Here is a 24,609-nt window from a genome sequence, read left to right as displayed (position 1 = left end):
CGTTTCCGCACGGCTGCCGGTCGCACTCGTCAATGTCTGGGAAATAGGGAGAGAAACAGGAAGTGACATCACAGTCTGCACCCGTGTAAAGGAACAGTGGGCTGAAGTATAATACTTTTTACACGTGGGCATCTGTAGATTCATTAATCGGCCGATCTCAGTGGCTCACTATGAAGCACTGAAGTAGTGGAGTCTCTCATACCACTAAATAGAAAGGAGAAATGTATTTTTTCATCTGTGCGTCTTGCTAGTTCATCATCTTGACCTGAGCTTCTAATATATCTTTGAAGGCATGCAGTTAAAATGCAAATTACTAGACCAAATAAACAGACTGTACATTACAAATGAATAGAACATTTAATATGTGCTGTAAGATTTATCACATCTAATGACTTTTCCATGCTATAGCCTGCACATGGCGGGACTTCCTTTAATTCTCCTGTAATTTGCCCTTGTTGTGTGACTGTAAAACCTTTTCTCTATCATCCTCGGGCTTGTTTTATGTTAATCTGTTCATTTTTGTCATGTTGCTGATATGTTGCAAAATAAAAGCCCAATAAATATACTAAATACGTATACATATTCTATACAATAATACATAAAATATATGATATTATTACAGCATAGTAAGTGTCTGCAGGACTCACCCATGCACATGGTCTGGCTTGCCGTGGCCTTGAAGCCGTTGTGACAGAGGCAGCGGTAACTGCCCTGCGTGTCGATGCACTCCCCGTGACTGCACACGTTGGGGATCTCCTGGCACTCGTTTCGGTCTGCAGAGAGAAGGAGGCGGGAGTCTTTAGTGCACCTGAGAGTCAGCAGGAGGAGCTCAGAAAGGGCAGAAGAGCTGTTTATTACCCCCTTTTTCCTTCAAGGACACAGTCTTGACAAGGACTGCTTTTGGAAAACTTCTGTCAAAAGGATTATACCATGGATAACAACCCCCCCTCCCCCTCGTCCAATGCCAATAGTGTAAGATGGTACCTTCCTATTCCCCTGGGACAGAGGGGTGTGGACTCACCTACGCAGGCTCCGCTAGGGGAGAGCTTGAACCCGGGCGAGCATTCGCAGCGGTAGCTACCCGGGATGTTTATGCAGTTGGCGTTGCGTTGGCACAGGTTGTCTCCGCTGTTGCACTCATCGATATCTGGAAAATGGAGCAACAGGAGCAATGTCAAATGAGCCTATAAACATCTCATAAAGAGAAAATGTAAGAGACGGTAAAAAGCAGACCAAACCCCCTCCCCCTCCCTCCCCCCCCCAACGTCTGACACCTCTGCCATGTCCCCCTAGTCTTTGCAGAGGAGTAATTGATGAAGAGAATGGTGCCATTAATCCTACGATTTAGTGACAGCCCAGAGGAAGATACTGAGAGAGAGAGAGAGCGGCGGAGAGAGAAAGAGTGAGAGAGAGAGAAGGAGAGGTGGAAACAGAGAGAGATCACGGGAGGCTCTGCTCTACCCTCGCAGATCAGCAGGATGTTGTTGTAGCTGAAGCCCATGGGGCACTCGCAGCGGAAGCTGCCGATCTGGTTGATGCACACGCCGTTGGCGCAGATGCCCGGGATCTCGCGGCACTCGTCGATGTCTGCGGAGGAAGGGGGTCACGTCAGCGCCAGCCTCGGTCACTGAGTCTGAGTCACGCTTCTCTCGTTAAACAGCGTGTTCCTGACATCCACAAGCATGGATAAAGATACAAATCTTTTTTTTTTCTACTTGTATCGTAAATCCAAATCGCTACATCTCACATAGGAACCCAATGTGAAATGCTACATTGTAAAATGTTTGTCTATTGTGCCTTTGTAAATGAGTATTATACATCATGACCACGATGACAAGAAAATTGTCCTGCTAGGATTAATAATAACCAGAGTTAGTCTACCTATGTGTAAAAATGGCATACACTAGCAGAACCCCGCTTGATGCCGAGCTGTGACTGGCTATATGCCGCACCCTCCTCACCAACTCACCAATAGGCTTTCCCGTGTGGATGTCGATGATGAACCCAGGGGCCTGGTTGCCACACAGAAGCTGGTACTCCGCTGTAGGGAAGGAGAACACAGTGTCCTTAGAGTTACGGAACATGCAGGTCCTTGTACCGCAGCACATGTATGCGCAGTCTGCGCAGCCGGATGCAGGGAGGGAGCCAGGGAGCCAGGGAGCCAGACTCACAGGTGGCGGGGGTGGGGCAGGCCTCGCAGGGCTTGTTCCAGGCCTTGCCCACGTTGTAGGCGCAGCAGCACATCTTCTTGGTCATGTTGAAGGACAGCTCGTTCTCGCAGGTGTCGTTGAAGTTGCGGTAGCACACGCTCTTCCTCATGTCTGTAAAGGACGGGGCAGAGGACGGTTTGAGCACACAGCGCAGAAGCAGGGGACTTCTAGTTGTGTCCAGTGTTTTTAGAATGCTACAAAAACATGTCCTCATAAAGTGGTGTCACTTGTACATAAATACACAAAAGACACATATTGGTAAAGACCCTGGAAAAGCTCTTCTCCAACTTTTCTGTAACTGTAACTCCTCTGTAAGATTCCCTCTGTACTGTCTCTACTACCAGCAGTAAAGTTCTGAACTTCACTTTCCAAATTCCAGCCAGTGTGTTCTTCTGTAAAGCAGGGATACTCAAATCTGTCCCTCAAGGCCAGTAGTACTGCTGGTTTTCATTTTTCCCCTCTAATCAGGACTAATTTAAACCTGGGACACTCCATATCTCAGGACAATCAATCAATATAGCAGAAATACTACCGGCCACTAGGGCCAGATTTGACTATCCCTGCTAGAAACTGCTTAGCGAATGGCTACCCATAACTAAGTCATCATCTGTTGGGTGCCTCTGGTATTCTGAGTTATTGTTAAAGTTAGAAACACCAAATCAAGGCCATATGTCTACTGATGCATTCCACATGATGGTTCATGCTGTAATACTCACCCATGCAGTTGTTCCCTCCATTCACCTGCATGTACTCAGGTGGGCACACACAGGTGTAGTTGCCCAGCGTGTTGTAACAGGTGCCTGGCCCACAGATTCCAATGTGGGCTGTGCACTCATCAATATCTACAAAACCAGAAATTAGCAAATGACATTAAGGAACTCTGCTGAACTCCAGAAATACCCTGACGTATTCCTCCTGTCATATTACTGAATGCTTTTCCAGGAAAAAATGACTCCTTATCATTGTAGTAATGATGTAATAAAACCATTTACAATCTCAGAGAAAAGGATTCTTTGGCTGGCCTCCACAGGGGAACTGTTTTTAGCTCTTTACGAAACCCCATATGGTAGGTGTTAAAACTGTGAAAGCTCCCAGATCGAACCATTTAACTGACACAGAGAAGCCTTTTACAAACCTTTCTTCTGAGGGCGTATGGCCTAAACCTTGATGTGCCGTTATTCGATCCCCCACTCACCCTCGCAGATGCGGGTCTCCTCGTTGAGGTAGTACCCTGCCGGGCACTCGCACTGGAAGCTGCCGAAAGTGTTGATGCAGTTGCCCCCCTGGCACAGGCCTGGCAGCTCCTGGCACTCGTCGATATCTGAGCCACAGACGCACAGACAGGAGAATGTTGCAGTTAGCCGTGAAACGTGTAGCGCTGGCCGGAGCTGGGTATGGTGACCCTAAAACCCCAGCTCTACAGGGGGCGACTGTGCGGCGAGCAGCCTACCCTCCAGGATGACGGTGATTGGGTTGGGCCTGAACCCCTCTCCTCCAGGACACAGGGTCTTGTACTCAGCTGAAAGAAAGAAGCGCCCAATCAGGAACAAACCACACTGAACCGTGAGGTCCAAATATCTAAGGCAAAGTAGCATCATGTAGACCAACATTACATTACATTACATTACAGGCATTTGGCAGACGCTCTTATCCAGAGCGACGTACAACAAAGTGTATAACCATAACCAGGAACAAGTATGACGAAACCCCTAGAGAGAAGTACCGGTCCAAGTACAGGGAACAACCGCATAGTTCAACTTGGACCATGATGGTTAAACTGATTAACACTAACAACGAGAACGGCAACAACGCAATCTATGGAAAAATAAAAAATAAATAAAAATACAAAAATACAATACAAGTAGTAACCAACAACTGCCATACACTTGCTTGCTAGGCATATGTTTAGTGCAGACACACTGAATACATTACCGTGTATTCTACATGCTGTCACCCAGTGAAGCAGTGATGGTTTCCATGTGGTTCATTCCCAGCTAACACAAAACGTCCTCACAGTGTTGCTGCCATGTAGTGGCAATGTAACAACAATGACAAAACATTCCAGCGACACCGTGAGAACATTTTGTGTTAGCTAGCTTATTTATACATATTCTGTTTGTGCTATTCAAGCTATGCTCAGAGCCTGTAGTGCACTTACTTGAGTTGACCAACGGGCACAATTCACAGGGGTTCCCCCAGGCGCCCCCTAGTGAGCAGCAGCAGGATGCCCTGGTGACCCCGACGCCGATCTCCGCGCTGCAGGATATCCCTCCGTCTCCCCGGGCCAGCGTGTCCAGGAAGCAGTTTCCTACTCGGGTGTCTGCGGAGAAATCGAGAGAATGTCCATCTTTCCTCACTTTTTTTTTTCACTTCCATTTTTAAATTCATTCTCACTCTTAAGGGGCTTCCCTTTGTTTCCCTGTCATCTGTTGAAATGGACATGTTCCTTTGGTCTTTACACTGTGAGAAAAAGAGGTACGGTAGGGTACCGTCTTTGTTCTCTAAGGTACAATTCCTGTTAATGTTCTCTCAATGGGTCATATTTGTACCTTGGGGGTACCGCCCCAGTGACAAGCCATTGTACCCCTATAGGTACAATTCCTGTACATTTTTTCAGACAGTGTATGAATGAGGAAACCTATTTAGTGATGACAGCCACTTACCCACACAGCCCACACCAGTGGGGTTGAGCTCAAAGTCTGGGGGGCAGTTGCAGAGGTAGCCACCCGGCATGTTCACACAGAGTCCGTTGATGCAGTTCACCGGGTCAGCACACTCGTTCACATCTGTGACACACAGAACCAGAGTCATAATGAAGAGAGGTGGAACGCTTCTAAAAGCTTCACAAACTGAGTGAAATGGGTAAGTGAGCTGAAGTGAGCTGGATGGATCCAGTCTTCATCCCATGATGCATGTGGTGCATGATGACCACCTTATCCTCATAACCTTAATCACTTTTTTGGACATGTTTGAGGTTCAGGGAGAACAGTTGATGGTGAGGCAGTCTCACCTGTGCAGTTGCCGCCACTGCGGTCCAGCTCATAGCCGTCGTCGCATAGGCAGCGGAACATCCCCGGCAGGTTCTGACAGGTTCCGAACACACAGATGTTCTGGAAGTTACACTCGTCGATGTCTGTAGATGAAAAGCAGAGAGGGTTTCTGAGTGCTCCTTTGCCGGAGGAGACCTCGCTAGCATGCTACGTGCTAAAATGCGCTATGTGCTACATCGCTAGCATGTTAGCATACGTGCTACATCATTCTATGTGCCACATAACTAGCATGCTAGCATACGTGCTACATCATGCTACGTTATTACATCGCTAGCATGCTATCATATGTGCTACATCGTGCTACATTTTGCTACGTGCTACATCGTGCACACTTGTGCGCGGCGCCCTGCCCTGCTCGTACCCTGGCAGGCCTTGCTGTCCTCAGTGGGGGTGAAGCCCATCTCACACTCGCAGCGGTATCCGCCCGGCGCGTTCAGGCACTGGCCGTTCTCACACAGGTTCACGTTGTCCGCGCACTCGTCCATGTCTGTGGAGGAGGGAGAGGGAGAGGGTGAGGGACAGAAAGAGACACGCGATTAGTCGTAACCACTCGATTCGTCCCTTTTCGCATCTCGCAGCGTTCGTAGCCCTCGGTGGGGCCGTCCCACCTGAGCAGGAGAAGCCGTCCCCATTGAAGCCCTCCTTGCAGGTGCAGCGGTAGGAGCCGGGGGTGTTGACGCAGTTGGCGTTGGAGTGGCAGTTGTGCTCCTCTGCGGAGCACTCATCCAGGTCTGTGGAGGGAAACACAAACAGCACCTCCCTTACATTAGTACATCTCCTGGTCATACACATAGCCAATCTTAACAAGTATTTTAGTCTTATATTAAAAATTTTAATCTTATTTACTTTTTGGTAAATAAGACAAAAAGATTGCCAATAACGTGAGACAGTTAATAATAGTACATACATACCCTTGTGCCGCCGGCAAAGCAGTCTGTGCTTTCACCATTTCTCATTGTAAGTGACGTTTTATATTTTGTAGCTAAATGGATTTTTAGCGCATTACTGCCGGTGCCCCCCTGCCAGGCCCCAGGCCCACTCACCCACACACTTGATGCCGTCGCCCACCCAGCCCTCTCGGCAGCTGCACTTGAAGCTCCCGGGCACGTTGATGCAGGCCGCGTGCAAGTCGCAGTTGTGCGCGCCGATCTCACACTCGTCCACGTCTGCGCCGCGGCGAAACACGAGGACACGGCACGAAGCCACGCGTTAATAATGAGAACAAACGATAACGCCGATTCATACATTATATGGGTTTATATAATAATATATCTCCCAGCTGTCTGCACTACAGTGTCACAAACACAGCAGTAGGGTTTACAGATTTCATGTTCAAACAGGATGGCTGATTAAAATGTTCTGATAGGATGGTTAATTAAAACGTTCAGACAGGATGGTTGATTAAAATGTTCAGATAGGGTGGTTGATTAAAATGTTCAGATAGGATGGTTAATTAAAATGTTCTGAGAGGATGCTTGATTAGAGTTGAGAAGATAAGCGTTGGGTTCCTGTCCCAGGGTGCACCTGGGCTGCATGACCACCTCAGAGCACCTGCGCCACCCTGGCCTAGCGAGCCCTCCCCAAAGCCCCGCCCCACCTGTGCAGCCGGTGGAGCCCTTCTTCACGAAGTAGCCCAGCTGGCAGTGGCAGATGAAGGAGCCCTTGGTGTTCTCGCAGTCCCCGTGCAGGCAGATGTTGGGGTTCAGGTCACACTCGTTCACATCTGGACAGAGACAGATGGGGGGGAGGAAAAAAAAGGTTCACGGCTGAGCCTCTAGAATGGAGGAGAAGGGAGGAGATGGCTGTGACATGTTCTAAAGAGCTCTTCTCCGAAGAGATTAAAGACTGACATTCCTGTACTACTACAACTAGTACAACAACTATTAAAACCAGTGAAACAACTACTACCCCATAATTGTCAATGCTCCAAAGTATATTAAATAGTATAGTATTTACACTAATATAAATGTATGTATACTAAATATATAAAATACTAAGTATTTATTATTTATACCAATGTAAATGTATATATGCCAAATACTGTTTTCCAAATACTAAGTATTTAGTATATGTAATGTGAGTGGTAATATGCAGTCTGAAATCACACTGTAGCACGTGAGTATGCGAGCAGGGTTTGCCCTGGAGCTCTGTCTCTCTCACCGATGCAGGTCCTCATGTCCATGGAGGCCATGAAGCCGTCGAAGCACAGGCAGCGGTACTCCCCGGGGATGTTGGTGCACTGGCCGCCGTCGCAGATGTCCGGCGTGTCCTCGCACTCGTCGATGTCTGCGAGCGGGGGAGCGGGAGAGGGGGTAAGATGGGGGACGGGGAGGCTGTGCCGCGGCAGAGGGAGTGTCTCTGTCCCCGGCGCAGTGGGCGGGACGGGGCGGGGCGGGGCGGGGCGGGGCACGTCCCCGCTCACTCACCTGCGCAGGTCCTCAGGTCGGGCATCAGGGCGTAGCCCTCGCTGCAGCTGCACTCGTAGCTGCCCTCCGAGTTTGTGCAGTGTGTGTCGCAGCCGCCATTCATGATGGTGCACTCGTCGATGTCTGCAGGAACAGGCGCGGAGCGTGAGGTCAGGTCAGATACACACACACACACACACACACACACACACACGCACACACACACACACACACACACGCACACACACACACACACGCACGCACAGGTGCACACACAGCCAATTCATCTTCTTTCTGTTCATAATCTTCGAATGACGACAGTAAACAGTTTATTTAATCAGATTTTGGCATATGTTTTTGTTTATTTTATTCCCTTTTATTCTACAATATTGATCAGTAATAATATAATATAATATAATATAATATAATATAATATAATATAATATAATATAATTAGAGCTACATTCCTACAGGAAAATGCTGTTAGAGTCCTGTAGAGAAGCACAGGGGTGTAGAACTGGACACACAGATGTGCATCTCAGGATTTAGCAAATGCTAACTGCTTACCCTAAGGGAGCTAAAAGTGAGAGCACATTACAAGGAGAACAGTACAGTACTCAGCCCTGAAAATCAACAAAGTCTCAGAGGAACATGAGTCATTCGCAGAGAGGAGCTCAAGAGCAAGCACAGCACTCACCCACGCAGCCCTGCCGGTCCGGGGTCACCTGGTAGCCCGTGTCGCAGGTGCACTGGTACGTGCCCACCATGTTGACGCACTGGCCGTTCCTGCACAGGCTATCGCTCAGCTGGCACTCGTTCACGTCTGCCCAAGGAGAGGGAAAACACACGATCAGCCGACACACCTCCACAGCCTTCCCCATGACCGACGGCCTTCCCCACGACCGACGGCCTTCCCCACGACCGAAGGCCTTCCCCATGACCGACGGCCTTCCCCACGACCGATGGCCTTCCCCGTGACCGACAGCCTTCCCCGTGACCGACGGCCTTTCCCACGAGCAATGGCCTTCCCCACGACCGACGGCCTTCCCCATGACCGACAGCCTTCCCCATGACCGATGGCCTTCCCCACGACCAACGGCCTTCCTGAAAACATGTACAGGGTCTGTAAACATATCGAAGCTTAGTCATGAAGCACGTGGGGGGGCGGGGCTGTCATCAGGACCGGACCTGTAAAAATGATTTGCAAAACCAGCATTTTGGTCCAAAACAGGGCGTCTGGCCTGTCACCCCTGTGAGGTGTCCCGAGACTCACCCTCACAGGAGGACCCCTCCGGGCTGAGCTGGTGTCCGGAAGGACAGTCGCACTCGTAGCTGCCCTCCGTGTTCAGGCAGGTCCCACCGCGGCACAGCAGGGGGTCCCGTTCGCACTCATCGATATCTGCAGAATGACAGAAGGGGGGGGGGGCAGGGTGTTCGTTTAAATTACAGATTCACAACAGCAAAGCATGAAGTCAGTGAGGGGGTGAGTTTCAGGGAGGGCACGTCCCCGGGGCTGCGCTAATTGCGCCGTGTCCCAGCTGGGGGGCGAGTGAGGATTGGTGGGAGCCGTCGGGACGCCTCACCCATGCAGTTCTTCATCATCATGAAGCCGCTCTCGTAGCCCTCGAAGCACTCGCACTCGAAGCTGCCGGGCGTGTTCACACAGGCGCCGTGGCCACACAGGTCCGGGGAGATCCGGCACTCGTCGATGTCTGCGGGGGGGGGGGAGGGGGACGAGGGGGAGGGACACCAGTCATGACACGTGTGGGAAAATTTACAGCAGCTTCGACTGAGCTTATGTTCACACCGACTCCTCTCAATAATCAAAATGAAGCCATTTCCCTGCAGTTGAAAGGAGTGATAAACAATGGCTACTTAAACACACTCCACCCTGACGCTGGACTGAAGCTGTAAACCGTTGACGCTAATTTTCTCTCCCTCGCACAGCCCGCGGTTACCGATGGCGGGTGAGAGGCGGGGCTACGGCGCGGCGTCTCCTCACCTGTGCAGTTCCTCTCCTCCATGGTGAGGGCGAAGCCGCTGCTGCAGCGGCACCTGAAGCTGCCGATGGTGTTCCGGCACGTTCCGTGGGAGCACAGGCCCTGGAACACCTTGCACTCGTTCACGTCTGCGCGGGAGGAACAGGGCAAGGGGCGGGACGACGGGGTCAGGGGTGCGAGCATAACCACGCAAGGAGCGCTACACATTTTATAGTCGTTATTTAACAAAATTGTATCGCTGTACCGACTTGTAACATACAAATACATGTACATTAAATTCAGGGTAACAGTACAGTGAAATTCCCACTATATTAAATATTCTACTCAGATTTCTGATTTATTTTACAGTTATTGTTGTTATATGCTTTTAAAAACTTTTATTTAACATGTGAACTGGCACAAATTTGTACATGTGCCAATATAGTGTTAAGCACTGCAATATCCAATATGCTTTTGATGATTCAGTTCAATACACTCCGGATTATTCCATTTCCATAAGAGTGTGTAAGTCTTTATCAGTTCTCACATCGCTGCACACTGTTTTCACACTGTGCATAAAACAGTACCTTTGTAGAAGGGCCTGCCCGTTAGGATGTCGCCGCGGTTGGCGAACCCGGTGCCCCGCGGGCAGATGGCCTTGTACTCGGCGGAGCCCGGCTTGGGGCACTCCTCGCAGTCGATGCCCCAGGCGGCGCCCACAGTGCAGCAGCACATGTCCACGCGGTATCGCCCCGGCAACGGCTCGCCGCAGTCGTCCTCGTGCCACTTCATGTAGCACTGCTCGCTGCGTACGTCTGCGGAGGGTCACAGCTGGTCACACGCTGAACACCGCGGCGCGTCGATGAACACCGCTCGTTTCCCAACACTGACTGTACTGTACGCCAGGGGCCAACTACCCCAGCAATATTTGCCTTCTAACCCTTTGAAGAATAGGTTTTTTGGAATGTTTTTTTTTTTTTCAAAATTAGAAGTCAATGTTCTTGAACTCCACTGCTTTCAATTACATGTGAATGGTTATTACATCAGCATTAGAATGTTCAGTTAAGAACATTCAAATCACATATTTGCTATTTTAGTCCTTAAAGGGTCACATGCAGTTATGCCTATATATAAAGTATCTCTTCAACTATAGGTATCTCCCAACTGATTATTAATCATAAATATTCCTTATCCTCTATTGTTTTAGCCAGCGTTCCGAGATTAATGATCGTCTTGTTGCTCCAGTAATTTCAGAAATAAATTCTAAACTGTCACTTGAGGTGGTTTAACTCAGCTGCTTAAATTAAATTGGATATGCTTACAGCAGTACCTCGCAGCTGTAAGTCATGGCAGCCAGACAATAAGTGCACTTTGCCAGCCAATAATGCACTTCCAACTTCAATTGGTATGCTGTCCACTAGAAATGTATCACAAGATGAAAAACTGGCCAAATAGCTAGATAACACTAGGCACTTGGCACAAGCTGGGTCTGTTTAATGAACATTGCACTTGATTTTGATGGCTAATAAATTGTCACATTAGATGTCCATGGGTCTAGCTGACTAGTTCTGACTACAGTAAAACTTCTGATAACTATTTAACATTTCTAAATAGTTTATTCTAAAAGGTATTAGTGCCGCAGTTGTGCATTTACTAAATTAAAATATTTAATGTACTGAGAAATGTTTTACTACTATAAAATGAAATATTAATTCAATAATTGCTTGTGGAACTAGCCTTAAAGCTCTGTAATATCCGATAGAATCATTGGTTGCTTCACTTGGTAAGATCAGCCATTTATTTTGCCATTGAAAAGAGATTTAAAGAGGCTGCTGGGTAACTATCCTTCAGGATCACAGTGACCTCATATCTAAAGTCTGTCATATAGGATCACAATGACTTCATACTTAACATAACATAATAAAACATAATGACAAGAACAGGCCATTCAGCCCAACAATGCTCGCCATTTTCTAGACTAAATTAGTGCTCTGATTACCCACGGACTAGATAGCATCTAACAGCGCATGAAGCCTAATCTTGAGAATCACACGGATTCAGAATAACACTCCAGGTCCGCCATTCAGGATCACATGTTTTCCGGTCTGCCCTTGGGGATAGCGATGACATCATTGTGCCTCTCACCCACGCAGGTGCGTCCGCTCCCGTCCAGAGTGAGCCCCTCGGCGCACTCGCAGCGGAAGGACCCCTGGGTGTTCACACAGCGCCCATTGGAGCAGACGCCCGGGAACACCTCGCACTCGTTAATATCTGAGGGGAGGGAACAGGGAGCCCGTCAGTACCCGTTTAAACGCTTTAATTCCCCTCTGCAGGGAGGAGGGGGGGCTCAGCTCATACTGGGAGGCTCCTAGCGGAGACAGCGGCCATTATTCTGACGGTTATTACCGCACCTTCACAGTTGACTCCCTTCATGCGGGCGAACCCTCTGGAGCAGGCGGTATCTGCGGAGAGAGGCGACGGTCACACAGACAGCGATGATAGAGCAGTCTCTCAGCGGCGGTGCGGATGGTGATTGTGGGGGGTGTGGGGGGTGTGTGTGTGAGGGGTCGCACTGACCGATCTCGCAGCGCTCGCAGGGGCTTCCCCAGGCCGCGCCCAGCGTGGAGCAGCACTCCGACTTGAGCGTGGCGCCGTTGATGTTGACCTCGCAGCGGCCGTCCTGGATGTTGAGCCAGCAGGTGCCCTTCATGCTGTCTGCGGGGCGGGGGACAGGCGGGACGGGGAGGAGGGTTAGGCGGGAGGCGCGGAGCTTTCATGCGTGTGGAGCGCTGGGCCCGTTAGCGCACATGTGATGCATGAGGCCATGAGAACCGCTTGGACTCCAGCCAGTCCGTATGGGGGAACCCGATACATCAGGGAGGGGACCGCAATAAACGCGGCTGTGCGCGCATCGCTAGGTATCTCCTGCGTCTACGCTTGCGCTACGTGGACCGTTGACTTTAATGACCTGCTATTGAATATCCTGCAAGTCCTCCGGGACTACGATAAAAAGAATACAAGAAAGTTAGAGAGTAATGATCACTTGCCCAAATAACGCTTTCGCATGGGACTGAAATGTGGTTCACATTAATGCTGTCATGTGACTGCTTCTTCAAACAATGTCTTCAAGTGGGACAATTCAATGGAATCCTTAATCCTGAAGTATGAATGACACATTTTGTTTATCTAATGAGTCATGCTCAGACTCTCCACGTTATAGCTGTGCGTGAGAGGTCAGTGAGTCTGAAACTGTTTTCAAAACTGTCATCTCCTGTGTTTATTTTAAATAGGAAGACCTTCATAAGGACAGCGGCAACAGCACAAGAGGCGGTGCTTCTCAGAGCTGACAGCTACGAAATCTGGCAGCAGTTCTCCTTTTCATTCAGGGCCATGATTTGAGCGCAATTACAGTTGGACAAAGGCACTTTGCAGAGAAGCCCAGCAACTCAGTAGGCCTCCAGTCTGAAACGGGCACTCGGATAGACGACTCTTACCCACGCAGATGGTGTTGGTAGAATCCAGCTTGCTGCCGTGGGAACACTCGCAGTTGAAGGACCCGGCAATGTTCCGGCACACGCCATTAACGCAGGGGCTGGACTCGCATTCGTCGATGTCTGAAGTACAAGGACACAGTAATGGGTAAACCCGCTGATGGGCCCCTCATAGAATCACCACAAAACAAGCAGAGCTTCAAGCAGTTTGTTGAATGTGAAATGCCTTTGAAAACTTTAGATTTAGAGTTAATCAGCACACATTTTACATTTAGAGTTAAGCAGCACACATTGTGGAGTCGTGTCCACATTCATGAAGCACCCCACAGAGGGAATGCTGATCCAGGATCAGTTTTGAATCGCAACGCTGAATGTAAACGGATGTGAACAGAGGAAACCTGATCTGACAGCAGAACACCACTAATGAGACACTTTATAAATGGGCCCTGATGTCTAAATAGGCCATTCTGATGCTGTATGGTGTGGCATAGTGTGGTATATTGTATGGTGTGGTATGGTGTGGTATGCTGCATCGGCCACCACGAAATTCACCTTCGCAGGTTTCAGAATCGGCTTTGAAGACAAAGCCCTTGGGACAGGAACAAGTGTAGCTCCCCGGGGTATTTCTGCAGAATCCATTGTCACAAAGCAGCCGATTCACCAGGCACTCGTTAATATCTGTGGGATAAGGTCAAATAATCAGCGTGAAACAACAACCAACTCCTGTCTCTAATGACTCCAAGCTTTTTTTTCTTTTTTTACAAATGCAAAGATAACAAAAACAAATGTTGAGAAGAAATTAGACCGAGTAGACCACAGAGGTTTTCATTATTATAATCATTATAATTATTATTATTTTAAAATGTATTATTATTAACCTTTATGCAGTGTTGGTTGACTGAGCACACATGCTCTTTTGCAGCAACGCCCTGTGAATTCCCCCACTAGTAGCCTAACCTGGATTTTAAACCTGCAGGTTACCTCCCCACCAAGCGGGGGCAGCATAGACTCACCCAGGCAGTTTTTGCCGCTGGTGTCAGATTCGTAGCCGATGTTGCAGATGCAGCGGTAGCTTCCGCGCAGGTTCTCACACATCCCGTTCGGGCAGATCTCCGGGTCCAGAGCGCACTCGTTAATGTCTGAGGAAACAGCCCCACGCAATGACGGAAAACATGAGCACTTGAGTCCCCTGTGCGTCCTGCCAACGCTTACGCTAACACAGGACAGATAGCTGGGCTGACTAGCGATTGGCAAAAGCAGGAAGTTCACACTGTGTATTGTGTTTAAGATCAAGTCATTATTTTTTCACATGGCTGAATGCCATCCCTGGAACAGTACTTCACTGTTGGAGTGATTACTGTGTATTTGGAACAATGCTCCTTATAAATGATTTAATTGCTGTTTATACTCAAATTACTCAGCTCCTTGTGTAGACCCCCAACACGTCTCTGAAGAACCACCGAGCAATCATATTTGAGCTGCACAACTGTTTCATGTCACAGGGAGGTTGCAGTGACAGCGGGGGTGTCTCAGATTATGTCATGCTAGGAACCGTGACGAGCGGCAGAGGCTTCTCACCTCTCCCGTCGGCTGTGATCCCAATACCACTGCTACACACGGCCTGGAACTCGGCTGTGATGGGAAACAACCAAACAAAGGGGCACAAGGTCAGCAATCAGCAATCACCCACGGCAACAATCAGACAGGAGCAGGCACCATCACTCACAACTTGGGTCAATGTGCCTGTAACAGCTGCAGAGAAGAAACTTACTCAGGTCATGTGAGTACACCACACTGAAACTCTGACACAATCATTGTTACATCATCGCATACTCAAACTCAGGGCTGGCCAACCCTGGTTCTGGAGATCGTCAGGGCCTAACGGTTTTCACTGTTGCTCAGCAACTTAACTCATCAGTGAAAGCAGCCCATACAGACGCTTTCCTCTCCTACTTTCTTGGGTAGTACTGGATGCTGACTTTTGGCTAAAAACGGAACCAGCAGACCCTGCTGTTTCCCGGACCAGTGTTGGTTCTTTTTGCTCCAACTGACATCTTGCACTGCCCGTCCCCCCCAACCCAAAAAAGGCTCTGTCGGGACGGGCTCACCTGAGTTGCGAGCGGGACAGGGCTGGCAGGGCTCTCCGAACCCGTGCTCGGGGTTGGCGCAGCAGCACTCGGACTTGGTGACGGCCCCAGGGAAGGGGCGCGAGCAGGTGCCCATCTTGATGGCCCCGTAGCAGGTGGTGCGCATGTGGGTGTCGACGCAGACGCGCCCGTCCACGTCGATGGCCAGGCCCGGCGGGCACTCGCAGCGGAAGGACCCCTCCGAGTTGATGCAGCGGCCGTTCATGCAGATGCCTGGCGTCTGGCACTCATCGATGTCTGGGGAAGGGGGAGGGGCAGGGAAAGGGGCGTGGTGCAAACAAAGGTAAGTGAGTACAAACAGAATCCTACAGCAGGGTGTGCTTCAAAAATCAAAACAACCCCTAAACAATGCGGAAACACAAAGGGCTATTTTGCACGTTTAACGAACAGGACTGGACAAGTCCGAGCAAAATCGCGTCTATTCATCGCGGTGCTGTCTGTGGGACGTCTCCAGAGTATCCAGAATGAACGTTTACACAACGTTATATCCGGATCCTGTACACCTCACTCTTTATCGTGATTTAGGGTGAGTCAGAACACGGTGTTTGACACTAAACAATATTTATCAGCAGATACACTATCGCATGTGGATATCCATTGGGCATTGACAGGAGACCCAAGAGCGATGAACCCATTTCAACTCAATGTGCTCGCATCACGAGCTCATCCTCGGCAGGCGCAGTTCAGAGACAGGAAACGGGCTGCGTACCTGTGCAGTAGCGCCCGTTCGGCGCCAGGGCGAAGCCGGGCTTGCAGATGCACTTGAAGCTGCCGTCCTCGTTGATGCACATGCCGTTCAGGCACATGTTGGTGGTGGCGCACTCATCGTGGTCTGAAAGAGGAAGAGATCGGGTGCCTTCACCACACTGGAGCAGGGACCTCCTGACATCAGCAGCTAGTGTTTGTCACAGAGCTTCGGGACAGGAACCATCAACGGCCAGCCCAGTTCTAGCCTTTCTGGTGCAAGATTGTCGAGGGGGTTTCTAATATCGACCGAGGGGGTGGAGGGGTGGGGGGTTTTCTTCACATAATGCCTCGGTGACCATCCTTGTCCCTTATGCCAAGAACTGGCCCTGATCAATAGATTCACCCTCACAAAAATTCAGCACACAAATCATTGAGTTTAAAGCCCCCCCATTTAAGATTATAGTTCTGCATTGAATGACTTTGTGACTTTGCTACCACAGCTTCAAGCTTGGATTTTTACCTCAAATCCTAAAACAACTCATGTGTACTCTGGGCCAAACGGGGCCAAAAGTCACCGTGAGAGAGACAGTGTGTGTCCGCAGGGTAGCTCATGTGGCTTAGTGGGAAGGTTGCTGGTTTGAACTCCAGCTGGGACACAGCCATTCTACCTTTGATTTGAAGGTACTCAACTTGAATTGCTTGAGTAAGTATCCAGCTGTATATAAATAAAATACATAAGCTCATATCATTTGCTCTGGATAAGAGCGTTTTGTGAATGACTAAAGCCAGGACGTAGAGTGGGCTATCCTGGCATAGAGAAGTTTGGCAGTGCCCACCTATGCAGTTCTTGCCGTCGGGGGTGAGCTCAAAGCCAGCGTTGCAGATGCACTGGAAGCTTCCGTCGGTGTTGACACAGCGGCCGTTGCGACACATCACCCCGTTGACGATGCACTCGTCGATGTCTGAAAGGAGGACCGCGGATGGCGCGGAGTTAGGACGCCGCTCACAGAGACACGGGCAGCTGGGCTGAGCTCACAGTAACCAAGCCACTCGCTCAACATTAACGCATTCGTCACATACCATTGACCGAGGTCTCGCACACAAACCAAGTTCACTATAGGTACATATGAGGAGAACGGAACACACCAATGCAGGTCTGCTTGGAGGGGATGCCCTGGTAGCCCTCGTGGCATTTGCAGTGGTACGATCCCGGCGTGTTCACACAGTCCGCGTTCATGCAGGGGTTGCTTACGCACTCGTCCACATCTGAGGGAGAGAAGAGAAGGGTCGGGCCGATTACATTCACATTCTCTCTTTCCTAACTTTACTTTTCCCTGACTTGGTGTGCCAAACCTGTGAGTGAGCGGGCCACCAAAGCCCACAGAGAGGGAGCCAAGCCCATCGGTGGAATATCTCCCTACTACAAAACCTCTGCTGCCACCTGCATGTGATGACATCACAGCAGGACAGAAATGCGTTATTCCACAGCCTGACCTGCAGATGGCAGCACAGCCTGAATTCCTGGAATGGAAGTTTTCTGGGAAGTCTCAGGCTTTGCAGCCTTGCTAAATACTTTTTGACATCAGCGCTGAACTTGGCTGAACTGGAGTGAGCTGGGTAGAGAGCCAACTGAAGGGTGAAAGTGAAATGGCAGATTAAAATAGAGGAAGCTGGATAAGATTCATACGATGAATGGGAAACTCATCAATGCGGAAAGATGAGTTTCAACACTGTGCATGCACGTGTGCATGTGTGTGTGCGTGTGTGTTCATGTGTGAGAGTGTGTGTGTGTGTGTGTGTGTGTGTATGTGTGTGTGTGTGTGTCTCAGCATGTGTGTGTGTGTGTGTGTGTTTCTGTGTGGGTCCATTGTAGTGGTTAGAGAACCGCTCCTGTAACTTGAAAGGTTGCCAGTTTAAATCCTAAATGTGGCACTGGTATTGGACCCTTGAGAAAGGTGTCTAAACTGAATTGCTATACAAATGAATGTAGCAAAAGCAGTTTTGTACTGTATGTACTGTATAAATGTAAACTGCGAAAGTCGCTTGGGGTTGAAGCAACTGCTAAACACATACAAATGAAAAAAACGACTAAGGGAGGGCTGATGAAGTTGTGTGTGTGTGAGGGGAGGGGAGGGGGACGGGGGGGAACAGGACATTACCGATGCACTCGCCGCGCACGTCCTGGCGGAAGCCCATGTTGCACTCGCAGCGGTAGCTGGGCGCCGTGGGGATGCAGCGGCCGTTCAGACACAGGTTGGTGAAGTGCTTGCAGACGTCGATGGTCTGGTTCAGCGTCACCGTGCCTGCGGGGCACACATTTCACACACACACACACGATGACGCGCGTCCCTGTTCACATATTTAACGAGTGACCGTGAACTACAGGAACTGTTCAGACATCAAGAAAATTAAACTGAGGTCACACAGTCCTGTGGACTCCACAACACAAGCATGCATGTATTATCTTGACAGGCCTCTGCTCCAGACAAGAAGCCAAGCTGTCGAAGCTAAAATGAACCATTCGGAGCTAACAAGAAAGCACGACTTCAGCTCCTTGTCTGTTTCATCGTTGCGACATCAGACAACAGGCACGGGCTAGCAGCAGCACGTCAGACAGAGCGGCGCAGAACACTCACCGATGTTGGGGATGGGGAGAGGGCCGTTACCCCCGATTCCGACGTGTCCCCCTCCGTTGCCGTGACCGCCGTTTCCGTTTGGGTGGAGTTTGAAGTGGTAGCCGTAGTGGCCGCCGCCGCCGCCGCCGCCACCAGGGAAGCCCCCGTTACCGCCGGTCCCGTAGGGCAGCCCCTCGATGCACAGGCGCCGGTACTCGTCTAACCGGGAGAGAGGGAAAGGGGGCAAATGAATATGCATCGCAGGGACGTCCCGCGCCAGCCATCAAAGCCATGGAGAGGGCGCGGAACCCCCCTCTCGCTAAAGGAATCCGGCGCAGTCAGAGGTTATAACTCCTGACGGTTCTTTTGTGATACGCAGTGAATTACCACTGAGCCCGTCAGAGAACCATACCTCTAATGGTCCCCGTGATACACGGACAATAATAAGTTCGGAGTCAGACACTTCAAAGAGCGCCTAAAATCACGCCTGCCGCACGTAAGCTCTGGTGTGCGGCTCGGCCACGGTGAGGGCAGGTAATCTCTGACAGGGGCGATAGACTTCGTCAGAGCGCTTCGGGGCAGCTTGTGAAATTAACATAGACCCTGTCCTGCGCTTGCGCTGGAGTCTGTTTACAGTGGATGACTCATACCTTCGCATAAAGAGGGGAGGGGAAATGGGGAAAAACAGAGGGAGCGGTGCGGGGGGGGGGGGGGCGCTCTCCAGGGTAGCTGGGGAATGCGTGGATTAGGGGCTGGCCTGAGGGGCGCTAGGCTGGGTACCTCGGTCTCTATCCTCTCCGTCTTTCTCACGTTGCGAGGAAAGCCGGGGCTAAGTGGGCTAAGTCCTCTTTATTTGATGCCGACCCACTTCCCACACTGGCCTGACCGCCAAAGTAGAGGCCTCATCGGCACTGACATCATTACACCCCCGTCTTTCCTCTCTTCATTCACAGGGGGGCGTAGCACGAGCTGCCCAACCCCAACACGGCCTGTGTGCGCCAAAAGAGACGCCACACATCTAGAGCAAAGTCAAGGCCCCTGTGTGTGCCAGCAGAGACTCCACACATCTAGAGCAAAGTCAAGGCCCCTGTGTGCTCCAGCAGAGACGTCTAGAGTGATGTGAAAGCCCGCTGTTGCCTCAGACGGCCATGATCAATCGCGTGAGAACTTCCCCCCCTGCCTCCGCCAGCGGGCGATCGTGATGAGATCTCCTTTTATTTTGATTGGTGACGCATTCCAGGAAGGAAGCAAAGCCGGATGTCAGCTGGAACGCATCGGCCCTGCTCGAGTGTCTCTGCAGGTGCACCTGCACGCACGTCTGCTGCTGAGCGAGTACGTGTGCGTGTGTGTGATTGAGTTCATGTGTGTGTGCGTGTGTGTGTGCGCGCGTGTGTCTGATTCAGTGTGTGTCCGTGTGTGCATGTGTGTGTGCGTGTGTGCGTATGTGATTGGGTGTGTGTGTGTGCGTGTTTGTGTCTAATTGAGTGCGTGTGTGTGCGTGATTGTGTCTGATTGAGTGAGTGTGTGTGCATGGGCGTGTGCATGCGTGTGAGTGATTGAGTGTGTGCGTGCGTGTGTGTCTGATTGAGTGCATGTGTGCGTGTGTGCATGTATGCCTCTAAAATGGGGGGATGAGCACTCACCGGATCCTCTGACGGGACACATTTCGGGGATCTGTCCGGAGGCCCAGCAGCGCCCCGTATCGCAGCAGCACTGCATTTTGGTGTACTGTCCCGTCAGCTCGCCCGCACACCGCCCATTCGCCAGGGCCGAGAAACAGGTCCCCACTCGCTGATCTGAGAGAGGGAGCGAGGAAGAGAGAGAGGGAGAGAGAGAGGGAGGGAGAGAGGGAGAGAGAGAGAGAGAGAGGGAGAGAGAGAGGGAGGGAGAGAGGGAGAGAGAGAGAGAGAGAGGGAGAGAGAGGGAGAGAGAGAGAGAGAGAGAGAGGGAGGGAGAGAGGGAGAGAGAGAGAGAGAGAGGGAGAGAGAGATGGAGAGAGAGGGAGAGAGAGAGAGAGAGAGAGAGAGAGGGAGAGAAAGAGATGGAGAGAGAGGGAGAGAGAGAGAGAGAGAGAGAGGGAGGGAGAGAGGGAGAGAGAGAGAGAGAGAGGGAGAGAGAGATGGAGAGAGAGGGAGAGAGAGAGAGAGAGAGAGAGAGAGAGGGAGAGAGAGAGAGTCAGGGTGTGTGCTCTAATAGAAACATATTCCTCAGCACACACACATACATGCAGCTCACTGCTTCTTCGTGGAGGTGAATGCTGAAGGAACTATGTTTCCTGGGTTGGACGCTTGAGCTCTTGCTGATGGTGCAGAACGTAGAGAAAGAAAAACGACCGTAGACTGGAAACCTGGGGCCAGAGACGGGGACCGGGCACATGGGTGGGATGGGCCGCCCCCCTCCCCCCTCCCCCCACCCCCGCCTCAAAAAAACAGCGCGACTTGTTTTTCTTGTGACTCACAAACTCAGGAAGCTGAGAACATGAGAGTTCTTTTCATGGTAGCCTGTTAGGAAGTCACTTTATGAGGTGGGGCCTGTAGAGGTTGTAAGGGCACAGAAAAGACGCATGGATCCAAGGGCCCCCTCAAATTGTGTAGATCGCTACAGTTCCCTTGGGTTGGAGGCGGGGGGGGGGGGGGGGGCGGGTCATGCCTGTGGGCAGTGCCTGGGAAAGGGGTGTGGTTAGGGCAGGTATAGAGTAAGTGGGCAGAGAGGACGTGTGCATGGGCATGTATATGCCCTGATGAAACATTTGTTGGGGGGGGGGGGTGGTGGGGGGCACGGGGCGATTAAATTTGCAGTCTGGAATTAATCAGTTCCACGTGGGGCAATCCCAGCCAATTACCTAGGACATGAGAAGCTGTTCGTATGGGGCAATAGCCGTATACTTTAAACAGCACTGCGGCTCTCCCTAGAGAGCAGCCCAGTTGGGGGCAGGAAGGGGGGAGTCGGGACATGGGGGGGGGGGAGGCGGGGGGATGATGGTTTAAATTGGAAACAGACCTCGCGCACAAATGCGTGCTTTCATTTAGCGAGCGTTTTTACAGACCGAGGGTTTACAGTGAGACAGGGCATTAGAGCTGATTAGCGTCGCGCTCAACAGCTCCCTCCGGAGCTTCTCTGTGGCACACCAAAGCCAGCCTAGGGGCGCAGCTCCCCAAAAAAATCGGCCTGTCGTCATTTCCAAGGCCCCCTGCTCACCTCATCTGTTCCCAGCTGGGGGGACGAGGGGGGGCGGGGGGGGGGAGGAAATCTAATCAAGGAATCTGGGCCACGTTAGCGGGACGTGGGGCTAGCACGACGCCAGGACCTACCCTCCAGAACCCGAAAGCACAGATGCAAATCTTCTGGTGGGGGAATGTGAATAAACACAAAAGGCGCACAGTGTTTTCTTTTCTTTTTTTTGCAGAGCTCAGCACGTCTTGACCTTGATAAGGAGCATGTAGGACCTGTGTCATAGTGTCAGCCCGGCAGACTTCTAGAAGTTCTTTTATTTGCTCCAGGGGACGTTACGGGTTCGATGGGGTTAGAGAAGACAGATGGCCTAGCCTGGGTGAGCAAGAAAAACAGGGAGAGGAGAGGAAACAGGGGGAGGGAGAAAAAGAAAAGAGAGGGAAGGAGAGAATGAGAGAGAATTAGAGAGAAAAAGAGCAAGTGCAAAAGAGAAGGGAGAGAAAAAGAGAGAGTGTTTGAAGATTGACTGTGTGTAAATGAGACAGAGAGAGAGAGAGGTATATAGAGAGAGATGGACTGTGTGGAGATACAGAGAGTGAGGGCAGAGGGAGAGAGAGAGAGGCAGAGGGAGAGAGAGAGTGAGAGCAGAGGGAGAGAGAGAGCGAGGGCAGATGGAGAGAGAGAGCGAGAGCAGAGGGAGAGAGAGAGAGAGAGGCAGAGAGAGAGAGAGTGAGGGCAGAGGGAGAGAGAGAGTGAGAGCAGAGGGAGAGAGAGAGCGAGGGCAGATGGAGAGAGAGAGCGAGAGCAGAGGAAGAGAGCAGGCTCTGGACCCCTGAGACAGAGGCAGACCCTGGTCCAGAATCAGCAGAGTCTCTGGCCCGCGCTCCTCTGGAATGTTAGCGGGGGGAAATAGCAGAGGCATGACGTGCTGGCTCTGCCGTCCGGCCCGGCGGAGGGGTCCGCGGGACCCCTAGGGGGCGCTCAGTCTTCCCACCCTCCCTCCCTGCCACTGTCGACTCCACGCTAGCCCCATCAGAACCCGCTGGCGGACGCCCCTACGTGCATGTTCCCAATCGGCCGCCGCGCTCCTCTCTCCGACTGCTGCGTTCCTTCATTCCCCGTTTTTCCACAGAAAAACAAATGGAATATTTTCCTCCGCTGGCACCCTCTGCAGCCAGGGCTGTATCCCAGCGCCCCCCGCCCCCCCCCTTCCCCCTTCCTCCCCATTTATCCGTGCTCCTCCTCCCCCATTTACTGTTGTTGTGGAGTTGGCTTTGTTCCTTCCCAGCATGTAAATGATCCCAGATGTTTTTTTTTTACCTTCGACGCAAAGCAGTCGGCAGTGGGGAAACAGGCGGCTCCTTTGCGAGCTCAGTGTCGACTTTGTTCAGTTCTCATGAGCCATTTACATTCCCCCCACACAGAAAAAAAACAACCCTGAATCAAATGAGAAGGCCAAAGACTTCGAAAGGATGACATAAAAAGGACAGGGTGCCAAAGGGGGAAAAATGTAGTTACGTGAGTGTCTGAGTTACAGCAATGCTTGCCCAGCTAGGGGGCACGGTTATTCAATTAAAACGATCAAGCCTCTACCTCATCACAGGGCCCTTTAAGGAATGCGGTGGATGTTCATTTGGATCATGCCTCCGAACAGACCTCCACCTCCTAGTGGGAGATTTTTTCCATGGCTAAATTGGAAGCAAAATATTCAAACCTGGTTTCGCTTCCACCGGGACTGTCCCCGCTCGCACAATGACTCAGCGCAGAACAAAGCAGCGGGACCGGGGACCGGGGATCGGGGAGGTCGGGCTTCTGGAGGAACGCGGGCGAGCCGCAAGGCCACGCGACTCACCGGGGCGAAACCGCATCCCGACCGCCATCCTGGGGTTGGAATTTGGGGGTGGGCGGGGGGGTGGACCTACCTACGCATCTGGAGCCATCCGCACTGGTGATGTAACCACGCGGGCAGGTGCAGACGTAGCTCCCCACCGTGTTGGTGCATTCGCCACCGTCACACACCCCGGGGATGGTGCTGCACTCGTCGATATCTGAAACACACACACACGCAAACACACACACAACGCACACACACACACACACACACACGCAAACACACACACACACACACGCACACACACGATGCACACACACGCACACACACACACACACAGGCACACACACACACACACACACAGGCACATTAGGCTGGAAAGCTGTGAGGCTAAACCACTGAAGCAGCTGAAATGCGATCGACGTCATGCGCTGAGTTACGATGGCTTGGAAGTGGCTGCTGTAGCACAGCTCTGAGGCATTGTTATTTTAATGAGGCTCCCTTTGATCACGCCACTCTTTAAAACGAGGAGAATGACGCAACGTAACCTGCCTGTTTCATTCATACATTCTCCGCACCGTCTTTAGCCTGCGGTGAGTGACCCCACAGCGCTGAGGACACACAGCACCGTCTGCACACCCGTGAACTCTCACCCACTAGGTTGTCACGTTAGGGCCGCCATGTGTTAAAGCCATGCTGCATAGCAGGATTACACGTGTGTGCCATTATTGTTATGCATTTCCCCCATCTGTATGTATTTCATGTGCATTTGATGTAAAAGGACAACAACAGATTTTACGCAGTCCACCGCTCTTCGTTGAAAGATGTGGAGATGAAGTGCTTTAACACGGTAGGTGTTAGTCAAAGTTCAGCTTCACAGCGCAGGTCCAGATGTGTACCCAAGCAGTAAAACCCTCAACACCTGGCACGACTGCCTTACAGTGTATTACATTAAAGGACTTGCACAGCCAGACAACATTGAACTGGAAACATATGCATGACTTAAATTATAAAATATTTTGA

The 24,609-nt window shown here is 51.0% G+C and overlaps 1 protein-coding gene across 1 annotated transcript in view; it reads right to left on the bottom strand.

The window, feature by feature from the left end:
- Positions 1–24,609, bottom strand: part of fbn2b (fibrillin 2b) — a 67,279-nt gene that overhangs the window by 12,926 nt on the left and 29,744 nt on the right. The window contains exons 9-46 of the mRNA XM_035412292.1: positions 23,678–23,803; positions 20,228–20,380; positions 18,606–18,803; positions 18,129–18,272; positions 17,116–17,235; positions 16,806–16,931; positions 15,992–16,114; positions 15,244–15,519; positions 14,714–14,767; positions 14,149–14,274; positions 13,688–13,813; positions 13,139–13,258; positions 12,222–12,359; positions 12,056–12,106; positions 11,790–11,915; positions 10,232–10,459; positions 9,668–9,793; positions 9,249–9,377; positions 8,939–9,064; positions 8,363–8,488; positions 7,687–7,809; positions 7,421–7,546; positions 6,858–6,983; positions 6,304–6,426; positions 5,869–5,991; positions 5,622–5,747; positions 5,221–5,343; positions 4,874–4,996; positions 4,369–4,530; positions 3,661–3,729; positions 3,406–3,531; positions 2,927–3,052; positions 2,172–2,321; positions 1,970–2,041; positions 1,462–1,587; positions 1,022–1,147; positions 648–773; positions 1–36 (exon numbers count right to left, since the gene is read on the bottom strand). The exon at positions 1–36 is cut by the window's left edge and continues 81 nt beyond it. Coding sequence (XP_035268183.1) covers positions 1–36; positions 648–773; positions 1,022–1,147; positions 1,462–1,587; positions 1,970–2,041; positions 2,172–2,321; positions 2,927–3,052; positions 3,406–3,531; positions 3,661–3,729; positions 4,369–4,530; positions 4,874–4,996; positions 5,221–5,343; positions 5,622–5,747; positions 5,869–5,991; positions 6,304–6,426; positions 6,858–6,983; positions 7,421–7,546; positions 7,687–7,809; positions 8,363–8,488; positions 8,939–9,064; positions 9,249–9,377; positions 9,668–9,793; positions 10,232–10,459; positions 11,790–11,915; positions 12,056–12,106; positions 12,222–12,359; positions 13,139–13,258; positions 13,688–13,813; positions 14,149–14,274; positions 14,714–14,767; positions 15,244–15,519; positions 15,992–16,114; positions 16,806–16,931; positions 17,116–17,235; positions 18,129–18,272; positions 18,606–18,803; positions 20,228–20,380; positions 23,678–23,803 — 4,854 coding nt within the window. The remainder of the gene's footprint in view (positions 37–647; positions 774–1,021; positions 1,148–1,461; positions 1,588–1,969; positions 2,042–2,171; positions 2,322–2,926; positions 3,053–3,405; positions 3,532–3,660; positions 3,730–4,368; positions 4,531–4,873; positions 4,997–5,220; positions 5,344–5,621; positions 5,748–5,868; positions 5,992–6,303; positions 6,427–6,857; positions 6,984–7,420; positions 7,547–7,686; positions 7,810–8,362; positions 8,489–8,938; positions 9,065–9,248; positions 9,378–9,667; positions 9,794–10,231; positions 10,460–11,789; positions 11,916–12,055; positions 12,107–12,221; positions 12,360–13,138; positions 13,259–13,687; positions 13,814–14,148; positions 14,275–14,713; positions 14,768–15,243; positions 15,520–15,991; positions 16,115–16,805; positions 16,932–17,115; positions 17,236–18,128; positions 18,273–18,605; positions 18,804–20,227; positions 20,381–23,677; positions 23,804–24,609) is intronic.

Source organism: Anguilla anguilla, chromosome 4 (assembly GCF_013347855.1).
Source record: "Anguilla anguilla isolate fAngAng1 chromosome 4, fAngAng1.pri, whole genome shotgun sequence".
Lineage (NCBI taxonomy): Eukaryota > Metazoa > Chordata > Actinopteri > Anguilliformes > Anguillidae > Anguilla > Anguilla anguilla.
The sequence above is the reverse complement of the archived record's forward strand: the minus strand, read 5'-3'. Positions and strand labels throughout refer to the sequence as shown.